The 21,207-nt window shown below is 52.4% G+C and overlaps 1 protein-coding gene across 4 annotated transcripts in view; it reads right to left on the bottom strand.

Annotated features, from left to right (window-relative positions):
- Positions 1 to 5,221: 5,221 nt before the first annotated feature.
- Positions 5,222 to 21,207, bottom strand: part of PLXNA1 (plexin A1) — a 125,948-nt gene continuing 109,962 nt past the window's right edge. For all 4 annotated transcript variants that reach the window (XM_052777117.1, XM_052777116.1, XM_052777120.1 and 1 more), the window contains exons 27-32: positions 20,868 to 20,964; positions 19,983 to 20,173; positions 18,909 to 19,078; positions 16,959 to 17,171; positions 13,184 to 13,334; positions 5,222 to 9,651 (exon numbers count right to left, since the gene is read on the bottom strand). In XM_052777117.1, the coding sequence (XP_052633077.1) occupies positions 9,556 to 9,651; positions 13,184 to 13,334; positions 16,959 to 17,171; positions 18,909 to 19,078; positions 19,983 to 20,173; positions 20,868 to 20,964 (918 nt within the window). In that variant the 3' untranslated portion in view covers positions 5,222 to 9,555. The remainder of the gene's footprint in view (positions 9,652 to 13,183; positions 13,335 to 16,958; positions 17,172 to 18,908; positions 19,079 to 19,982; positions 20,174 to 20,867; positions 20,965 to 21,207) is intronic.

The following is a 21,207-nucleotide window of genomic DNA, read 5'->3' as shown; positions in this document are numbered from 1 at the left end:
CCACGGCTGCTGAGGGACACCACCTGCAGCCAGGGAACAACAAGATGCCCCTGGCCGCCATCCAGGTCCCAAGAATGGACATCGGACATTTCTGCTTTTTTCCAGCAGAGGGAGGGGAAGGCCAGTTCAAGCCCGTTGCAACGGTATTAATGCGGGGAACACCTAGAAATAGTTTGTGCAAAGTCAGACCAGTCGCCCCCTTAAAAGCCCCTGGAGAAATGGGGCTCCCCCAGCTGTAGCATCACTCCAGGGTTTGCCAGCCCAGGGTGATCTTGTTGGCCATCCATGCCGGACACATGGTGGTAAGCCACCAAGTCATCGGGGACCAGAGGGACGGGCGAGACGCCCACAGTGGTGTTTCTCGACCGACTTCACTGCATGGAAAAATTGCTCTTGACAGTCATGGCCGAGATTCCTGGTCATGGTCTCCAGCCTGGCCACCGCACCCCACTGCCAGGCCCTCCAAAGGGGGAGCCTCTGACCAGGGGCAGCTGGCGGTGCCCAAAATCATGTCACCTGCCCACCGCCCCACGGCTCTGCGGGGGGGGCTGCTCACATCTCCGGAGCTGTCAATCCGATGCCATAAAATTCAAGATAAACCAATTTTCCCCCTTCCCCCTGCTCTAATTCCACCAGGGGAGACAGTTGTTTTCCTGAAGCAATAATTTGCCTCAGTTAAAAAAAAACAACCACAGAGAAGTTCTAACTGCTCATGGCACATTAATGTGTATCAGCCGTCGCCTGCCACCTCCTAATGATCCCACCTCCGATCCAAGCCCAAAACTGTGGGCTTTTTACCACTACATTTAAAGTGAAGAACAAACATAAACCAGTTGCCTCCCAGCGTGGCTGCGATTTTCATTAGTCCAGGCGGGGAGAGGAAGGAGGTGTTTTCTGCTCGGCCCTTACTGCCTTCACAATTTATGGATTTTTTTATTTATTTTTTTTCTCTCTTCCCAGCAGCTCAGAAGAAACTTAATCATCACCTCTGAGTGGGAAGAAACCCCCCGTCGTATCCTTCAACCTGCAGGGCCACGTGATGCTGCTCTGGCCTTTTCCATGCAATGTCTGAATCCAGCACATGGCCTGGCACTCACAGCCCATGTTAATACTCTAGCTGGGTTTTAATTTATTTTATTTTATATTATATTATATTAGGTTTATATATTATAAATATATTATATAGATTTTATATATTTATGTATTATATATATTTATATATCTCTTAAGTGTGAGAGCCGAAAGCCTCTCTCCTGCGGGAACTGGCTGCCTGAAGACCCCCCATACCCCCTGAAGGTGTGGCAGGTCCCTTTCCCGCAGGATTACGGCGCTCAAGGAGCAGCAATGTACCCGGGACAGCCTGGCTGCTCTCTTCATTTGCGGGTCCCTAGGACATGGGTCGGCTGCCCAGGGTGATGCTGCAGGAGGGGAAGGGAAGGAGCAGGCTGGTGTTCTCTGTGCATAAGCAGAGGGATCTGGCTTTTAATGAATTACAGACTTTTCATCAGCTGGAAGAGCAGCCCCACTCCCAGCCCAGCCGCTGGGTTGCAGTGCAGGAGCTTGGGGCCAGTGAGCGAGGGAGCTGTTCCCGCCGACCTTTTGGCTAAGCTTGAAGAAGAGGATGAGTCTAACGGCATCTTTAGCAGCTCAGCCGCCGCCGGCTCAGCCTCTGGGGCTCTGAGCACATCAGTGGCGACAGCAGAGGAAAACACGCACTGGGGAACAGTGGTGGCAGGTAAAAGAGCTGTTAAACCCCCAAGTCAAACCCTCTTGTCTTTCTGGAGCGAAGCTCACCAAAGGCAGGAGGAGTTTACTGGTGACTGACACTCACACCATTGGCACCTGGCTGTCCATGACTGTGTGCCCGGGGACGTAAGCGTGACAGGTCCCTGTGCTGCAGACGGTGGGTCCCTGTGTCCTGCACCCACCTTACCCCGAGGCGTCGCAGGGCACTGAGCACACAGTGCTTTCTGCAGGAGCAGCGCTACCATGTGCATGTCAGAGGAGCAAAGGAAGGATTCTATAGAGAGACCCAAATGCAGGAGAGCATGTCCACAGGGCTGGAGAGGACAAGGAGGTGCACGGGGGAAAGTGCAAGACCACAGCAATGGTGCAGTGATAGAGGTCTTGTGCAAAAAGCCCCAGACAAGACCTTCAGACCCCACCGGGCTGTCCTAGGATGTGCCACTCACCTGGACCCCGAGTTCGGGGGAGATGATGGCATGGGGGCCTCCAAGACCCCCAGGGTAGCCGTGGGCAGAGGGAGGCGTGCTGTCACGGGGAGCGGGCTGCCTTCGCCGCCGAGACCCGGCCGGCTCCAGGCATGCTGCGGCTGCTGCAGATTTGCAGGATTACCACCGTCTCAGGCGGCAATGCTGTATGTTATGGCTGGAAGGTTCACATTTTATCATTTAATCAAATAAAGTGCATTTGTGGATTACACAATCATTTGCAGGCCTTGATAATCTTTTTCTGCTTAGCTCTGCACTAGAACGGAGGAGGCAAACAAAGACATTTGTAGCTGTCGTTGGAGGCCCTGGCTTCATGCCAGGAGCTCTTACTCCTTGGGAAAACTGGTGCAATTTGTTTTGAAGAACATCCTGGTGATCGTGAAATACTAGATATTTATTTGGCCAACCAGGAGTTTTTAAGCTTTTGTTCCCTGGTAAAACAATAGAACAAATATTAAGAGGGAGGAAAAAACATAAAAATCCTGCCTGCAAAGGGCTCAGAGTAAAGCAACAAGGTCCTGCAAGAGGGTTTATACAGACAACAGCATGACCCAGATGGGTGCCAAGGTCACCCCTTCCCTACTCTGCACCCCATCGTGGCATGCAGATGTCCTCCAGCAAGAAATATCAACTCAAAGCAGGAAAGGATCCATGGCTGTTGTCCTCAGGGAAGGCAGGGAACCCCAACAGCACTGAGCCCTTGAGGACCTGAGTCATTGAGGGGACAAGAGGAGCCGGCTCCATTTCTCACACTGGTGGGGGGCTGCTGCAGGCTGGAGCATGGTGTCCCCTCCAACACATCCGCTGAGGACGTGCCACCATGGAAACCCAGCCCGACTCTTTGGGGAAAGACCCTCACCCCTATGCCTTGAAAAGACCCCAAAAACAATGAAAGCCCTACTACATGCTGGACTGAAAACTTTTGGAAAGTGTTACTTAAATAGTTTCTGTACCCACCATGGCGCTCACCTGGCCTGACGCTCAGCTGCCTCCAGCTCCCTTGTGGCCACCACGATGGTGTTTGCAGCCATAAAATTTGGGGAGATAAGGGTCTTTTTTCCATTGCCCTCAGTTAAATCCTTCCAGAAACCTGAACGAAATTCAGTTCAAATATGATTTTCTTAAACATTTGGAAGGTTGGTAAAAGAAAACTTTTTTTTTTAAGATAGTGTGCTGGTTTTGGCTGGGATAGAATTCATTTTCTTCATAGTAGCTTGTATGGGGCTATGTTTTGGATCTGCGCTGACAACAGTGTTGATAATTCAGGGATGTTTTCATTATTGCTGAGCAGTCCTTACCTAGAGTCAAGGCCTTTTCTGCTTCTCACCCCACCCCAAGCAGTGAGGAGGCTGGGGGTGGCACAAGAAGTTGGGAAGGGACACAGCCGGGACAGCTGACCCCAACTGACCCAAGGGATATTCCAGACCATATGGCGTCATGCTCAGCATGTAAAGCTGGGGAAAGAAGAAGGAAGGGGGGGACACTGGGAGCGATGGCATTTGTCTTCCCAAGTACCTGTTACGCGTGATGGAGCCCTGCTTTCCCGGAGATGGCTGAACACCTGCCTGCCCATGGGAAGTGCTGAATGGATTCCTTGTTTTGCTTTGCTTGCGTGTGCAGCTTTTGCTTTACCTATTAAACTGTCTTTATCTCAGCCCATGAGTTTTCTCACTTTTACTCTTCTGATTCTCTCCCCCATCCCACCGGGGGGGGGGGGGGAGTGAGCAAGCGGCTGCGTGGTGCTTAGTTGCCAGCTGGGGTTAAACCACGACAGAAAAAAAAGATCACATCAATCTTTGTTTTAATGACACTACAGCTAAAAGAGTGGATGTTTAATACTTGCTGCTGCTGTTCTTCTCACTGGAGAGTAGGAAAACTGCAGGAGAAAACAGAAAAGACATCCAGTTTACACATATACTAAATGCAGAGAAAAAATGCATTTAGGATCCACAGTACACAACCAGCCCTGCCAGCCCAAACCCTCAGGAGATTGGCCCCAGGAAGGGAAGACGCTAAGGAAAGAAGGGGAAAAAAAAAAAAAAATCAGCTTAATTTGTGTGATTTTGGTCTGTGTGGGGGGCAGAGCCCCAGGCCCCACTCCACAGCCCGGGGATGCACCCCCCCAAAGTCACCTCCTTCTGCCTGGGAATGTCCCCCCATGCCTGCTGTGGCCACCCAGCATCGCTGGGGAAGGTCACCACCGCGAGGAGGGTGCCGTGGTGGCTGGCTGCTGGCATGGCCTTCCTCTCCCAGTGCTTTGCTTTAGGATCCTGCACAGGTACCCAGAGCTATGGGGTGACAGAGCGGCTTTGCAAAGCTTAAAGACAAGTACCAGGAGCTAGAAAAGAGGATGACCTACAGCGTGCAGCGCCTGCAGAGACACGGCTGCAGCGTCGCCCCACCACTGTGTACCTCTTCCCCCCCATCCCCAAGCACTTGTGCTGTCACCCCGATATGTCCCCGTGAGAGGAAGGACCAGGATGGCTGGGAGGCAGAAGTGAAGCTGTCCCAGCCCCGGTCCGCTCATTTTGACCCCGGCGAGTGGCAGTGCAGCCGGGCAGGTATTTACGTCTTCTTGCTTACAGCGTAATGGATTCAGCTCCTCTGCATCTGATCAGCAGCTCTGAGTGCTTTGAAAGACGACGAGTGAAATCGAACAGTTTAAAACAATTTAACGTAAGCCACCCGGGAAGTGGCTGATGGAGAACCCCCCTCCCACATCACATATATCGACCGCTCAAATCTGCCGGCGAGCGCCTGGAGCAGCCCCCAGGGCTCCTTTGGGGATGTAAACAGCCACAGCTCGGTATCCCCATACCCACACATGCACCCAGCAGCCCCGGTGAAACTGGCCCATCCCAATGCCATTTTGCATCGTGCCACCCTGGCACGGCCGCCGATTCGGCAGCTGCTCCTGGGAACAGCCCTTCCCCAAAACCACCCGCTCCTCCCGCCTGCATCACCCCCAAAAACACAGGTGAGACACCGGCTTTAGCAAAAATGTTTAATCTCTCCTTGATGCGTGTGTTTATTTACAAGTACTAAATCTGAAGAACATTAAAATAGGAAATAGCAGGATATTTACACAATCAAAGGGCGTTCGACCAGCCACGCTGGCCTGTTGCTTCAAGTCTGAAACAATCACAGAAAGGTAATCAGGACTCCGGATTATTATTTTTTTTTCCCCATTTAATTTTTTAAAACTATTAAAATTCTCTGCCTTTCGCCGGGTCCGCATTAGGTTCCCCCCCCCCCCCCGCCTTCTTAAAGGACAGCTCTTTGTGCGCTTTGGTGGGAGCGGGTGAGCCCGGGGTGGGTCCCGCCACCCGTCCCCCTGCTCCCTGTCCCCAGGCTGGGGCCAGCCCCCGGAGTGGCACAGGGCTCCTGCCAGAGGGGTACACCGGGGCCAGGCAAGGGGGACACTTCCAGGCTGGACTGCACTTTTTTTTTTAACCCCAAACTGAAGAGAAAAAGCAATATGAGCAGAGGGGGACAGGGAGGGACCCTCTTGGTGCCATGGTCAGGGATCAGCCCGTGGGGTCCAGCTGCCTCCGACGGCGGGGAGCAGAGCGGAAGATCCCCGAAACACAGGCTCAGGGCAGGGGATGCTTCTCCGTCTCCCCCTATTTTGGGGCACAGGCGATACCACCGGTAAGAGGAGTCCTGCGAATGCTTCCCAGCTTCTCCCCGTTCCTAGGCAGGGTCAGACGAGCACAGCCAGCCCGGCGCAGCCCCCCACCAGGCTGGGGTGAGGGAGGAAGGACGGGCTGCCTGGCACGATTAAGGACGCTGGGCATCACATGAAAGGCAAAGGTAGCACCAAGAAGCACCGGAGGCTGCAGGCAGCATCGCAATGCCCACCTTGCCAACCACCACCCTCCCTGTTAGAGGCAGCAAGGGGACCCTGGAGGGGTGGGGAGGTGCTGGGGGGAACCTTCGGTGGAACAAACCACAGACACCCCAAAGCTCCCCAGGAGGAGGCCAATGGGAACCTATCCCCGGGACCACGCTACGGGCTCTCAGCATCACCATGGGGCAGGAAGACCCAGGCCCCAGCGCAAGGGGAGCCGGGAGCACAGCCACATCACGGCACTGCCAGCCTGCCCGGCATGACCCCCCCTCGGGAACCCCTCTGCTGCCCAAATCCAACCCAGGCCCACCACGGCCAAGAAACGCGCCTGTCCCTCCAGCTGGCCGAGGAAGCACCCACAGCATTGCTGCTGGGAAAGCAACAGGCTAATAAACCCTCTGCTCTTACCAGTGCTTCCAGCCCTCGTTTGTCAACAAGGAAATTTTCAGGGAGATGCTCTTAGAAACGCACCTCCACCCCCTCCAACCAGCAATGGGGAGGGTCCCACCATCCCCTCTCAATCACCACAAAAACTACACGCTCGGCTCCCTCGATGGCAACCGAAGCTCCCCAAGATACTCTTACCACTGCAACAGGTAGGACCCACGCCACTTTCAGATAGAGACTTCAAAGCAACCGCTCCCCTTCCACCAGATCGCAATGACCACCAAGGCACGGCCGCCGTCCTCCGGGCGATGTCCAGGACCTCTGCCAACACCGCCCACCTGGCAGCGGCACGAGGAAGAAGCTTTGGGCCAACCTTGCACCAAAGGGAGCCGCAGGCACCTCTCCGCCCCATCGCAGCGGCAGCGAGTTCTGCAAAGGACCCCCCGGGAGGATTTGGTCCCCCCAGAGAGCCCAGGGAGATGCCAGCAGCAGGCGGTGGCCCCAGCACGGGGCGGGTGGGCACACAGCTGTCCTTTAAGGCTCTCCGAGTACCACATTTGAGATGTGAACCTCTGAAGTCTTTCTTTTTGCTTTTTGTTGTTTGTTTTTTTTTTCTTTTGGACAAGAAAGTGACAAATTAATTTCAAATAAAAAAAATAGATAACAGGTCTAAACAAACCTCTAATATTCAACACTTGCAGTTTTTTTGTTTTATGGGGTTTTTTTCTTCTGTTTCTTAAAAAGATCAACTCAGACTAAAATCTAGCACAGTCATGCAACAGCCCACAGCTCTCAGAAATCCAGCGACAGCTCGGGGTTCATAGGTTTGGGAAACAATTATTACTTCTTTTTCAAACATAGTTTTGCTGTTGTGGTTGGGTTTTTTGTTGTTGTTTTTTTTTAATCATCATCTTCTCCTTTCCCTCCTTATTAAAACAAAACAAAACCAAACAAAACTACAACATAATGAGAGATGTGCAGGCTTCAAACGATTGTTCTGCATGGTGAGAAAGGCTTGGAAATTTCTTCCAGACAATTTGGTATCCTTTTTTTTTTTGTATTGTTGTTTGTTTTGTTTTATCTGGCTGTGTAAATTCATTTCGTATTTATATTGGTTCGATTCTCCTTCAGTTAACTATACAGCACCCCACTGGGGCACGAGAATTAGATTGTAACCACATATATATATATACACACTTTTATTTTTTTTTTTTTTTTTAATTAAAAACTTCATTATTTCTCCCTCTCCCCCCCTTAACTTGTGATTTAAGGGAACGGACAGAAATCAGCTGGGCTTCCTTCCACTTGGATTTCGATAGCCACCCGCTCCTGGCAGAGTTTGGCCCCATCTGCTGCGGCCTGGGCAGTGGCGAGAGCTCTCGGTACAGAAAAGGAAAGGGTTTTCCTCATTTTTTTGGAAGTTTTTGGTCACCTGCTGCCATTCAGGGCAGCATTCGGCACCTTTTCATCTCTGGAAAGCACAAACCTGCGAGGATCTGACATTTCGAAGCGGGCAGCCAAGGGAGAGACCTTGGGTTTCCAGCGAACCCCCCGGCAGGGCGGAGGCGGCGGAGGCAAGACGGGGTGACAGCAAGGAGAGAAAGGGGGAGAAAGAAGCAAAAGACAGAGAAAGAAAGGTCAATCTGGGGCGGAAAGTCCTGCACACGTTTGGGCTTCCCGGGTGGAGGAGCGGGTGACAGCCCTGTGGCGGCCGAGCATGCCAGTCCCTCCGTGGGCTGGTCACCCAGCGGAGTTTTCCAGGGGGGATCCTGGTCAGGAGATGTGGAGGAGCTGCCTCCCCTTTCCCCGGGGATCTGGTCTCTTTCCCTGCATCAGCACAAAAAGATGATGGGGTGGTGGTGGGGAAATAAAGGGCCTTCGTTAAGGCTGCTCCAGCACTGGGGGATCCGCCAAAAAAACCCAGGCTGGCTCTCCACGAACCCTGCCAACAGCCCCCAAGCCGTCCTCCACCCCACATCGTCCCAGGACAGGCAGGGGCGGGCAGTGCTGCCCAGACCTCCCCGTGGCCACCCGACAGGGAAAACGAGGACAAGCTCAACATAACAGCGACCAACCCTCAGTGATCCCCCAGGAAAAGAAAAACCAACCTTGGAATCTCCCTTCCTCTCTGATTGTGACCTCCAGAACCACTCCAGCAGCATTTAAATAAGAGCATCTATTCAGCTAACAAAACTCCCACCTTTTTTTTTCGATTTTTTTTTTTCTGCACTAAACAACATTCAAATAAAACATGGCACAGGACGTATTTTAGAAATATCAAAGCTCAGGGATTTCTCCCTTTCCTGCCCACCCCTACTGCCCCCACCCCCAAATCTCCCCAGCATCAGTCCTTTAGCTTATTTTTTAAAACCGTTTTTGTTAGTTTGTTGCAAAAATTTAGAATCTTTTTTTTTCCCCTCCCATTTTTTGTTATAATTTTTTTTCTTTAAATTAAAAATCTTGTTTGTCTCGTGTAAATTGTGCAAATATAGCAGTTAACACTAGTGGCAGAAGGCCAGACAGAGAGAGAAGGGGGAAGAGACAGAAAAAGAGAGAGGAGGAGGAGGAGAGGGAGCGGCCAGCTGGGGAGAAGGAGGGGAGAGCAAGTCAAGTACAGTAAAAATAGGAGCCCACCCACCCTCCCTCCACCAAAGTAACAACAACATCCAAACGCCGTCCTAGAAAGCCCCGCGGTCCCGACCCTCCTTCCTTGCGGGCTCAGGGGCTCTGCCCGGGCAAAGGATGCCCAGCGGGTCCATGGGGCAGGCGACCCCCTTCTCCTCCGCCCGGCATCGCCTCTCTGCAAGGTCCCTGCTGTATCCCGGTTGGACTGGGGGGGGGTTTGCGTGTGTGTCAGGGGGTTTTATCGATGTTGCTGCTGTCGTCAGGATTTGTTTGTTGTGGTTTTTTTCCGCTAAAGCGTGAGGTTTCCTTGTTCGTTCGTGGGAAGCGTGCGGAGGCGCAGCGGCTCCCGCGGGTCTGGCCGGCCCCAGCCCCAAAGTCTTCTTCTGCCCGCGGCTGCCGCTGGCTGGCCCTCCCTCCCGCCGCCTCCGCTGCCCGGGATGCTGGCACCGCGCCGCTGCCTTCTCAGCTGCTTAAGGCCATTGTGTCGATCGCCTGCTCCAGCTTACTCCTCAGCCGCTGCCTCCGGGCCTGCTCGTCCTTCTCCAACGCAGCTAAAATCTGGGGGAGAGAGGGGAGAAGAGAGGGTGAGGAGATGCCTTCCTACCCAAAGCGGCTCCTCCTCGCCCGTGGCTGCGCTGGCTCATTGACGGCATCGCGGCATGGGGATGCGTCCCCACGGGAAGCGGCGCGCGTTTGTTGCCGTCCCTAACGGGGCCAGGAAAGGGCCGAAGGAGGCGCGAGGTGGAGGACACCGCTCTGAGGGCTGTCACCCTCCAGACAGAGCCTCCCGGGACCCCCAAGGGGCTGCAGTAACACCAGGGACCTGCTTGACACTAACGAGAAGCCAACTTGCACGTGGGGAAGTGAAGAAAACAAACATCCATCGTCAAATGGAGGGTGAACACCAAAACGAAGACGACACCTTCCCACCACATCCACGACTCCCAGCAAACCTCTAACGTCCTGGGGAGGCAAGGGGCTGCATTTCAGAGACCACGACCAAGCCACAAACTGGTTCCACGAGCACAAAAAGACCAAATCCACGAGGCTTCAGCTGCCGCCAGTGGTAAAACCCTGCTCATCTGTCCCCAGGGTGGACGACTGGGGAGCACTGAGGTGATGGAGGGGGACACCAGATGGATGCACCAGCAAAGCCTGCCTCGCGGGGAGCCCTCAGTCCTGTGCAAGGGGTGCACCCACAGACATCCAAGAATGACTTTCCTCCTTTGAAATCCCCTTTCTCTAAACAAGCTCCTGGCCGGGGTGACAGATCGCAGGGTGGAGGGACGGTCCCCTGCCCTGGGCTGGATGCGGCCATGCCTCCAGGGCCAGGGGAGGACTGGCGGCAGTGGGAGGGTGGAGGACGAGGCTCAGAGTGGGGAGAAGGCAGTAATGAAGCGTAAAACGAAGGGGCAGTTGCCCTCCCAGCAGCCAGGAGCCTCGCCTCACTAACATCATGCCAGTAGAGCAGAAAAGCTGATTTAAAAAAACAAACCTGACAGAAATCTCATCTCCTCGGGTGAGCTAGTTGAGAGAACAAATTTTTTGCAATTAAATATCAAGGCATCCGTCAAAGGGGACTTGATTAACCATTTCATTGGCCACATAATTGGAAACAAACTGTTGTATAATTAATAGACTTACTAGGAGGCAGGCAAAGTCCATCAGGAGCCCTACAGGTAACTTCTTAATGGGGAATCAGCTCCCTTTGATTAAGAGCTGCTGCAGTGCCGGCGGGTTGTGGAGCGGCGTGCAGGGCGTGCTGTGCAGCATCCACCATGCTGCCTTGCAGCAGCCTCCAGCCACCGACAGGCTCTGGCTCTCCACCAGGCTTTTTGGGACAGGACCAGGCTGGTCCCTGTCTGCGGGGCCAGTAAGAGATGCCCGATGGAGAATCTCTTCCCAAAGGGAAGGGGAAAGCTGCATCTCGACACCGGCGCCACCTCCCGAGGAGGGGACGATTCACCAGTGAGTCGGGCACATCTGATTTACCTCCCCTGGCAGCAATGACCCTGGGCTGCAGCTGGACTCGCGAGAGCTCATAGATTCTGCCACAAACCCGCTACCGGGGACACTCCCCCACCATCCATCTCTGCAGCCGCTGTTGGCCATCATGCTACACACAGAATAAAATAACTGTAACAACACTCATGCAGAAATCAAAACCCCACGTGCCTGAAAGGTGGCTGAGCTGGAACCAAATGAGATTGGTCTGAGAAGTAGAAAAGGAGTCTATTCCCCCCGCCTGCCTGCCTCCTCCTCCTCTCCCGGTAAGACAGCTGCGTATCCTGGGATACTGAGGTGTGGAAAGATTCACAACCTGCCCCTGCATTTATTTGCTCCTCTTATCTCAGCCTTACGGAAACAATGCAGTCAAAGGAAACCTGTGCTGAGCATAGAGAGAGACCCAGGTTTGTCACCTGCTGTAAGGAGCCAGGACCACTGATTACCAAGATGCAAGTACCCAAATGAAAATTAATTATGATTTTCATTCACAGCCAATGACAGCATATTATTGCACTGAACAACAGGAAAAATTATTCTCTCCCATTTTGCATCAAAGAGGGTGCAATCGGGCTGCATATAATTGTGCTTAATGAATGAAAACAAACAAAGGGAACAGCTGTGATTTATTAATCCCATTACAAATAATAAAAGAAGTTCCTGAGAGCTGTGAACACACTTGTGATGCTCAGAGAGCGAGCGACTGCAAGACACTCAACAGATGTCAGGCTGCCATTAGTGGGCAAGAAGAGGACCTGTGCCCCTAAAGAGCATTTCCTTAATGCCACATGGTCCCCTCCCTGCTCTCACCCAGGGCTTGGAGAATTCATTTAAGGCTTGGGAGACTTGTAGCCTGGAGGAAGTGACACTTGATGATGGCTGAGGGCTGATGGCTGCCCCACAGCCAATCTAGATCCTCCACACTGCTCCTCTTCCCCTCTTATGGTAGCCCCAGAGCTGTTGTACAAACTGTAAAACCACACAAACCCTTCACGGCCAACTCATCGCATAGTGCTATAGGGGCCTACTTGATGTGCCATCCCAAGTTGATTGGGGAATGGCACAGAGGTCCCACTAGCATGGTCATCAGTACATGGCCACCAGCTGCACGGTGACCACCACGTGCCACCTTCCCAAGCACCAGGGTCTCCTGCCATCTCTGTAGGCAAGCCAGGCCCTCCTCCTCCTCACTCCTGCAAAGTACCTAGCCCCACAAGGATTTTGGCCACCACGGTCCCAGCAGTGACCTTAGACACAGGGGCCAGGTCTGCTACGACCTTTCCGTGGACTCCCTAAATTCACACCTCAAAGAGGTGCTGGGAGATGCCTCTCAGGATTGCAGGGTACGATGGGGACCCCGTTTCCTCTTCCTGCAGGGTGAGACGCCGGCTTTCCCGGCTCTCTCCGAGCAAGGAGACGTTCTGGCACTCTGTCACCTAAATAAGCCACCATTCAAACACAGTCATCAATCCCCTTTATTGGGACAATAAAACCTATACTATCATGTTATATGTATAGATCCATATTTTACTGTAGTTACATATTTTATTGCTTTAATAAAAAGATGCAGGGTGTGGATTTCAGTGGTGCTTTACAAAGTTAATTTGTATGAATTATAACAGAGGGGTTTTTAACCATTCTTACTGATGTTCACAAAGCAAGCACTGAAGAGGCCACCACATCCTCTAGCATCCCCAGGGAGCAGAGCCAGATGCGCCTGTACAATCACACGATGTTGGTACGGCCGTGGCACTGGGTCAGTGGCAGCGGATAGAGGAGGCATGCTGAGATAACGCCGCGAACTCTGCAGCCCCATTGGGCTCATGTGCCAAACGTGTAGAAAAATAGGTGTTCCCCACATTACTCCCTGCAGAAAATATGGGGAACGAAGCACTGCCTACACGAGCGCCTGGCTCCACGCCTCCCAAACCTTTCGTTCCCCACCAGCCCAAGCATACACATGGACTACGTTGCTCTCTTGCATTTCATGGGGTGTTTTTCTGTAGGAAAAGCGGGGGACTGCAGAAACACGGGCAAAGGGACACAGCTCACAGCCCAGGCTTGAATCCCCATCACCATGTCTTACCTCGTCCTTGTACTTGGTGATGTAGGAGTAGATCTCGTGCAGCGCACTCATACTGTTGAACTGGCTGAGGTGTAACCGTGACTGCTCTGCCAGGTATGCGCTCATGTCCTGGTCACTGATCGCTGGCATTTTAGCTATATCTGCATAATATCTGCAAGGGAGAAACAGAAGAGTGGGTCAGAAATAGGGACAGACAGAAGGGGATGGGTCCCCACCATGACGCTCACTGAGAACAGCCACTGGAAAGGCAAGGTGAAGACCATCTTGCCTACAAGCAGTGACATACCACAATCACCCATTATAACACTGCTGCTCATCAAGAACTCTCTGAGCACTCCCAAGAACTCTCTGAGCACTCCATGGAGCGGTCAGCATCATTAGGAACACACTCCAGATGGAGCAGCACCAGGCGCAGCCCAGCCCAGCTCACCATGCTGGGAAGCCAGGAGCCACTGCTCTGAGGGATTTCCTACCCTCTCCTAAACCACACATTTTTCCTCCTTCCCATCCCATTGGCATGTTTTACCACCAAACCGCATCTACCAGAATCCTCCATGCTTGCAGCAACACGTAAGGCTTTGCTACCATTCTAAGGTCGCCGTGTCACTGAAGCCAACAATGCCCCTTTGCATTCAATTAAATACTTGGTGCGTGAACACAAGACAAGTTCACATCCAGCCCTCGCAGTGATACCTGTCCGCGTTGGTTATGTCTTCCTCAGCAACAAGCATTCAACACAGCCTACAACTGCCACTGGTCATGCTCAGAAGTTACCAAGCACCTAAAAGCTACAAAGAGCTTTCATTTTCACTGAAAACCAAGGTTCTGCAGACACGTCTGTGAACTCAGAGGATCCTGGGCAGTAGAGGAGGTAACTGATGTCTTAGGGCATGCCTGGGTCAAATGACTTGGTGCTTTCCTGCCTTCCTTGTGCTTCTCTGATTGTTGCTACCAGCAGCATACTACCTTACATTTCCTAGGACACCTTAAGATTTGCAGACTTATCCCACAGCTGCCTCACTGATATGCTCAGCAAATACAGGGAAACCCAGACACAGCTTGTATGGTCCAGAATTGTAGTGGAAACACAGAATATCCAACAGGATATTCATCAAAACCCAGGGAGATCAAAGCCGCAGCATCCCATTGCAGCAGGAGGGTTACACTAAGCAGACACACCAGTGGACCGGCCGCTGAGGTCCTTCTGGAAACCAGGGTTGTGTCCACAGGCTTCTATTAAAAAAGAAACCCTACCCACAGCAAATGAGCCCTGGCCACCCCCACCACCTGGAAATACAGAGTGCCAGTCTCTCCCAGGTTTGCTTTACTTCTCATGACTCCTCACTCAGTGAAGTTTCTGGTACAGTGATTAGCATCATTAGCATCATCAGCCAAACGCTGAGATGGAACGTGGCTGAAGCACTTGGATAGGAGCAGATGGCAGCCAGACCACTTGAGGAGATGAATACAAGGATCCACTCCATCCCACGGCGCTGAACTCAGCTAGTGATAAAATACTTGGGCACTTTTTACAAGGAGGCTCATTCACACTCAGAAAGAGATGCGAGAGATTTCCTGGATGCTGCCAAGAGAGCAGTGGTCTGGGGTGAGGACTTCTGAGAGAGATCACCCCCAGAGTGACGTCTCCTAAAGCTGACATTACTTCTACCTGTGCTGAGGAATATTAGGGACAATATGCCCAACCTTCTCAGTTCCAGCCAGCTTTGATTAGCAAAGAAAACCCACAGAGATCCTCCTGGCCACCCTTTAACCCAGGTGAAGGCCCTTGTGGGGAGGGACTCATGGGAGATGAACATACAAGGGAGACCTGCTGAAGAAGAAAGCTTTTGTGGCTGCCACAAGTCATCCAGGTAACAAGCAGCAGTTTTACATTCCAGGTTTTATCATGACACAAAGGATGGCAGGAGACCATCATTTTTCGATGCAAGTGTGCATAGCTCGTGTGGACCGAGATCCCAGTCACACGTCCCATTTCCAGAGGACAGCTACCACAGCCATGACCCTGGCAACACTCCCCTTGGGCTTCCCCAGGCTTTCCACCTCCAGAGCCATTTACTTTGCTATTCCTGCCTCAGACTGGCAGGATGCCCTTTTTTCAGCTGGTGCCTGAACCACAGTGGCAGACAGACCTGCTGTTGGGACTAGCAGTCCCACTCAGCCGCCCTCGCATCGCTCCCATCCTGCCTCTGCAAAGCTTTGCGACGATAACTGTGCCAAAAGCCAGAAATGCTGATTACGCCATAAATCCCCGCAGCAGAGGAGCAGTAGGAGACCCAGCCATACCCTGCGCCCTGCTCGGCTGCCTCTGGGACCGTACTGGTGGTAAGCGATGGCAGGAACAGCTGTCACCGGTGAGATCTCCCACCTCCTCCCCAGGGACACAGCATGTCTAGACCAATGTTTAACTCTGGAACGGTTTTATACCTTTTTTTCTCCAGGCACACGCAGAGCTGAATATTTTTGTCATAGAGATGGCAAGGTCAGAGAAATTCACCTTATGAAGTTTGTAATGTTCCTATGGGACCCCACTCCAAAGCCCGCTCCAGCCCCCTGCAAAGAACTTTCTCCTATTACAATGCAGCTCATCTCTCATCTCAGCCATCATATTTCAGGGGCACCTTTTCTTCTGATCCAAGTCCTATCTTCCTCGAGGGAAGAAGCTTGTCTTTGTACCTGCCTGCAAAGCACCAGGCATGCCAATGGTGCTGCAAAAATAACTGTGTACAAGCGAGTATCCAAAGGATGATTTAGGCTACAAAGTCTCATGCTTGCAAACTAGAGAATATGATGCTTATTGTTGCCTGGACATCTTTCATTTGGTTCATTCTGTATCCAGTCTAGATGCTTCCGGAAAAGGGGAAGGGTCCTCAGTTTAAAAAAAAAAAAAGCGCATCATCTATAGCACAGCATATCAGCACAAGAGAAAAAGTTGCATCAGCAACCTGAAATCTGCCATTTTTTAAGCTTGACGAAGTCCCACTTCACAAGACAGCAACATTTTAACAGTAGCTCTATTTGGAGGGCTTTGCAGGACATCTCCTAGTTTTGTCTCCCAAAAGGATAAAGCTAAACACAGCATTATGCCTGAGTGCATCAATTTTCAATCAGTAGCATTCAAACCCTGAACTTTTAACACTGCATTAATTCAGCGGGACAGAAGGGTGTCTCTCATCAGCTAACAGTGCAGGTGGAGGGTATCGGAAGGAGTCGGGGGACCTGCTCCTCTCCCTGCTCCTTGGCACAGCGACAGCAGCCTGAGCACTGCCTCAGAGCATGTGCTCTCATCAGGATCCCAGGTGAGATGTACTGATGGATGAGAGATGGGAAATGGTAATTTTCAACCATTTCAGCAAAACCTGCATGTATTGTCGTGGTACAAAAAAGGCACTTCTCTAGTCCAAGGCTGACTTCTCACTGCTCTTCGAAAGCAATCAAGGAAGGTGTTAGCAATTCCCTGGCACAGACCAAGTTTTTACAACAGAAAACATCAGACAACCTAAAAGTGGACATTGCTTTTAGCACCCCTTAAGCAAGTCATAAACGGCTCTGTCAAACAGTCATTGCAAACTCATTCCAGGAGACAATCACGAGAAAGCATCATCTCTCAAATGAGAGGATCACCTTCCACAAGCCTTAGTATGCTCTTCAGACAGCTGCCAAGAGGACTCCTCCCAATGACCCAAGTCCCCACACCCACATACATCCACCGTATGTCCTCCAGGTGAAGCAAGGAGCTATTACCAAGTCTACTCACCTTTCTACCCAGCTCTTGTAGTTGGGGATGTCCTTGGCATACAGTAGTTTGTTGGAGGGAGAGTCTTTTCCTAGCTTGTGCTCAGAAGTTGAGCAGGAGTCCATGAATGTCTGAGCCACCACGGATAGGCAGGCATCAGTAATACTGTTCTTGTGAATGTCGAACACAAACTGGGGGTTCTTAATCACATTCACCCAAAAACGTAGAGGTAGACTGAGGGACGAAGGAAACAGGAGTCAGCACCTGAACCAAGCCCTACAGGGCAGCTGGCACACACACGCACCTCCAGTTGTGGAGAAGGAGCTCCCCATGACCCAGAATTGGGCAGGCTGCTTTTCCCAGCACCCCAGGGATGCAAACATCCTGGGGTAAATGGCCGCTCCCCCCTGCCCACCCCCACATGGCCACAGCTCTCCGCGGAGAAATTCCTCAGCACTGCCAACATCTCCAAAGGCAAACCGAGGCAGCGCAGATCCGCACTTTCTCCAAGGATCCGCTCATATTGAAGAGCCCTTGCTGAGCGCATGGGTCAAACCAGGCATGGTCCCCTTCTCTCGCATCAGTAATCCCTCTGAAGATGCCGTGTGGCATTTCACACATCTCCCACGTTGGAGGAGGGAGTTAACTGGACTCCTCAAGGGACTCATTAGCACATTTAACACCAGAGGAGAATTTAGGCAGCCTCGGATGCTGGAAATAGAGCTCTCGGCTGTAGAGCCAGCAGGTCTCCTGGCCAGGCGCTGACTGGATGTTTGCTGCATACTGACACACATGCCACCCTCCATGGCTCCATTTCCCAACCCTGCTGCCCCTCTCCTCTCCCAGGAGCATCTCAGGGCCTCCCCCCTCCAGAAAGCCTCTCCGCTCTGTCATCCCTCAGCACCAACACCCAGCGAATGCTTTTATCTTAGACAAAACACACTTCGTTCCCCAGGACTTTCCTAATGAGGGTACCGGGTGCATGTACATATTTCATTTGTGAAGGGAATGGCCTCTAGAAATTAGCTCCACACATCGAATTAGCGCCCAGAGATAAGCACAGGCATTAGTATGCAGGAGCCTGCATGCCCAGCCCCTGCGGAGTGGGCTTTTTTTTCCCTCTCTTGCCTTTCGCTCCTTCTTTTAATATAGAAAACCGAGTTATAAATCAGTTCCAAGCGCTTCCACGCTCTCACATCTCCATTTAAAAATGTTTCTTTTCCTGCCCTGCTAATTGCCAACAGTTACTGAACTACACAAAAGCAATTTGGCTGCCATTTAACAAATGCCAGACACGGGAATGTACGTACCCGTCTCCAGTAACGGCAAGATCAGAGAGATGAAATCAGTGAGGCAGCAGAAAAGAAAGATGCCAAGGGGGGGCTGCAGAGCAGGAGCCAACGTCTGCTTGAGCCCTGGCCCCAGCATGGCACTTAGGGAGGTCTCATCAGCCACCCCGCCCTGCTTTTCAGAGAGCAATTAGCAGAGCCGATGGGCTGGCTCTGCGGGCGAGGTTAGGGAGGATGCATACATGGCTTTACGCTGACTTTGTTAGGGCACGTTCGGCTGAGTGACAGGAGGGAGCGTGGAAACACCTTTAGGACAGTCGAGATGAGAATTGGGGCTGGCACCTCTGGAGGAGCCCAGAGGATGGAAAGCCCGAGCGGCGTTTGCCCAAGGTGAGGTGGGAATAGAGCCGCTGTGGTCCTCGGCCGACTCCAGCCGTCAGGGGGAGCGTGGTGCCTGGGATTTGGGGACAGACGGACTGGCTGAGGGAGCATTGCATTCCTGGGATTTTTTCTGCTGCGGGAAGGCATGCAAGGGATTTACCCACACCCGAAATACAGAGATATGGGCCTCTCTTGTCCTGGATCGTTTCCAGGGACATATTTCTGCTCCCTGGGGGAGGGGTTGGAAATATCATTAGCTGTGATATCCTTAGCCCCCCAGCCCACCGCCCCTCTCCATTACCAGTTACTCTTCCAGGTGTGCCTGACATCATAGTCATTGATCTGATGCTTATCGGCTTGTTCGTCCAGGAAATCAAACATGTATTTGATGGCGAGGGGCAGCGCACTCCCACGATGTGCTGTACTGAAGATGGTCTCAAACAGGTCATCCACGAATTTCTGCAGGGTGCCCTGAAGAGGAGAAAGAGAGAAGGGTGGCTCAGCAACGTCCAGCGCCAGCAGAAAGATGAGCCTTTAACTAAAGGTCGGCCTTTAAACCAATTCCACTTCTATTCCTACCACCTGGAAGAGAAGCACAGTACAGCCTGTGTAACCCTACTGGTTCTCAGTGGTTTATACTGGGAAACAGACACTGCAGTGATATCTCCTTCACTGCACGATCTGGCACACTAAATGCCTACAAACAAAAACACCGTATAGAGCAAAAACCAAATGAACGTATGTCATATCATGGTCTTTTTAGGGTCCCATTAAGGTGCCCAAGACCTGATGACAGACACTGCTGAACAAGCCCTCGTCCCACAAGACAGGGAGTCAAGTCACAGGGGAGATGGCTGAGCCCAGTCTCTGCAATCCTGAGCCAGTATCTTCAGCAGAGCCCTCCACTCCTCTCTAGGGACATTTCAGACACACAGCGCCCGCTCGGCCCTACAGAAGGTTTTGTATGTGCTGAGGGAAGGGGAACCTGCTGCGATGCCAAATGCCCTGGGTAATTAACCTTCCCACGTCACTGATTTTGCAGCTTTATCCCAAACACCAAAGGGGATGAGGCACCTGCCCCAGGGCATCTCTGCTTTGCAGTCCAGCAGCTGCTCAAGGATACAGGGAACAGTAAAAACACCAAAGGGTGCAAAAAGCAAAGAGGAAAGTCCACTCAAGGGATATTCAGTGAGGGTTTTGACACATGAAAACATCACTTCCAGCTCAGGAAAGAGACCAAGAGAGTAGCTCCTTCTGTGCTGAAGCAGAAGGCTAATAAAAAAAGCCATGCTTGCCACTTTCGGACAACCTAAATCACTGCCCTTCCCCACTCATTTAAAAACCCAAGTGGCAGCTCTGCATCTCTGGGCCATACCTTGGTGGCTAATAAGCGGGTCAGGTAGATTTCGGAGACCATCTTGCTGCCCCTGTCGCCCTCCCGCTGGTCCATGTGGTCATGGTTTTTCACCAGGTGCCAGAGTTTGGTGCCGCTCTCCAGGTCGGGGGTGATCATGGGGGTCCGTGAGCGCAGGCTGTCGGGGCTGCTGGCTGTCCGCAGCATGCTCTCTGCAAGCACCGAGCAGAGAGGGATGCTCGTACCTTGCCCATCTCCACCTTGCCACCAGCCCCTCCGCTCCCCTTCCCTCCACTGTGGCTTCAGGGCACATCACGGCCATGAAACGGGAGCTTTGGGATCCAGTCTCTGCAGTCACTATGGATTGGGAGCTCTGCTGGGACCGTCCTCACAGCCTGCCGGGCTATGTTCAAGCCTGGCTGATGTACAGGAGCCAGAGCCATCATGGAAGGGTTTCTGCAGAGGCCTGTCCTGCTCCCAGCACTGCAGGTGCCAGGATCACAGATGCCTCCTGTGCCAGTCTGAGCTGACCACGCTATTCCCTTCCAAACCAAGGCTGATGTACGCTTGCCAGCACATTCGCTGGAGTCCTCAACTCTGCTTATTTAAGTGCAAAGTGCCTCTGTGCTAATTAGATTTCAGGGGAATAAAAGGGAGGCGATCCCTTAGCAGCAGCCATCTGACACATCTTTCTCCCCCGAGTCTGACACATTGCAGAGAGATGGCTCTGAGGGCATCTGCTCCCTCTCCAACACCAGAATAAATATCATGGTGCAGAAGAGCTGGGGATTTGGATGACCTTGTTCACGTGAGACACAGTTACACCTGCCCTGTGCCTTGGTCTGCAAGCCCAGCCCAGTGCTCCCTCCCCTGCCTGCACAGCGGACGATGCCCCTGCACGCTCACCGTATCTGCTGAGGGACTTGGTGAAGGTGGAGGAGTTGGAGATGTTGTATGCCGAGTTCTGCTTGGGCACCAGGGCTACCGAGGAGCCGTCCGTCACCTGGGGGCAGAGATGGCGTGAGCAGGCTGCGACACGGGAGAGGCATAGGAGGAATAGCCCCCCAGCAGGGAGAAACCAGCCCAGGAGGGATGAAGCTACACTGCACCCCACCCCAGGGACATCCACCTCCAGCAAAGGAGACCTACATATCTGCCTCTGTGACAGCTCGGGGGAAGGGGTCAGAGCAGGAACACACCAGAAACTTGGCAAGAAAATGGCAAAGTAAGGTCAGAGCAGGGAACA

Source organism: Harpia harpyja, chromosome Z, assembly GCF_026419915.1.
Source record: "Harpia harpyja isolate bHarHar1 chromosome Z, bHarHar1 primary haplotype, whole genome shotgun sequence".
In the NCBI taxonomy this organism is placed as follows: domain Eukaryota; kingdom Metazoa; phylum Chordata; class Aves; order Accipitriformes; family Accipitridae; genus Harpia; species Harpia harpyja.
The sequence above is the reverse complement of the archived record's forward strand: the minus strand, read 5'-3'. Positions and strand labels throughout refer to the sequence as shown.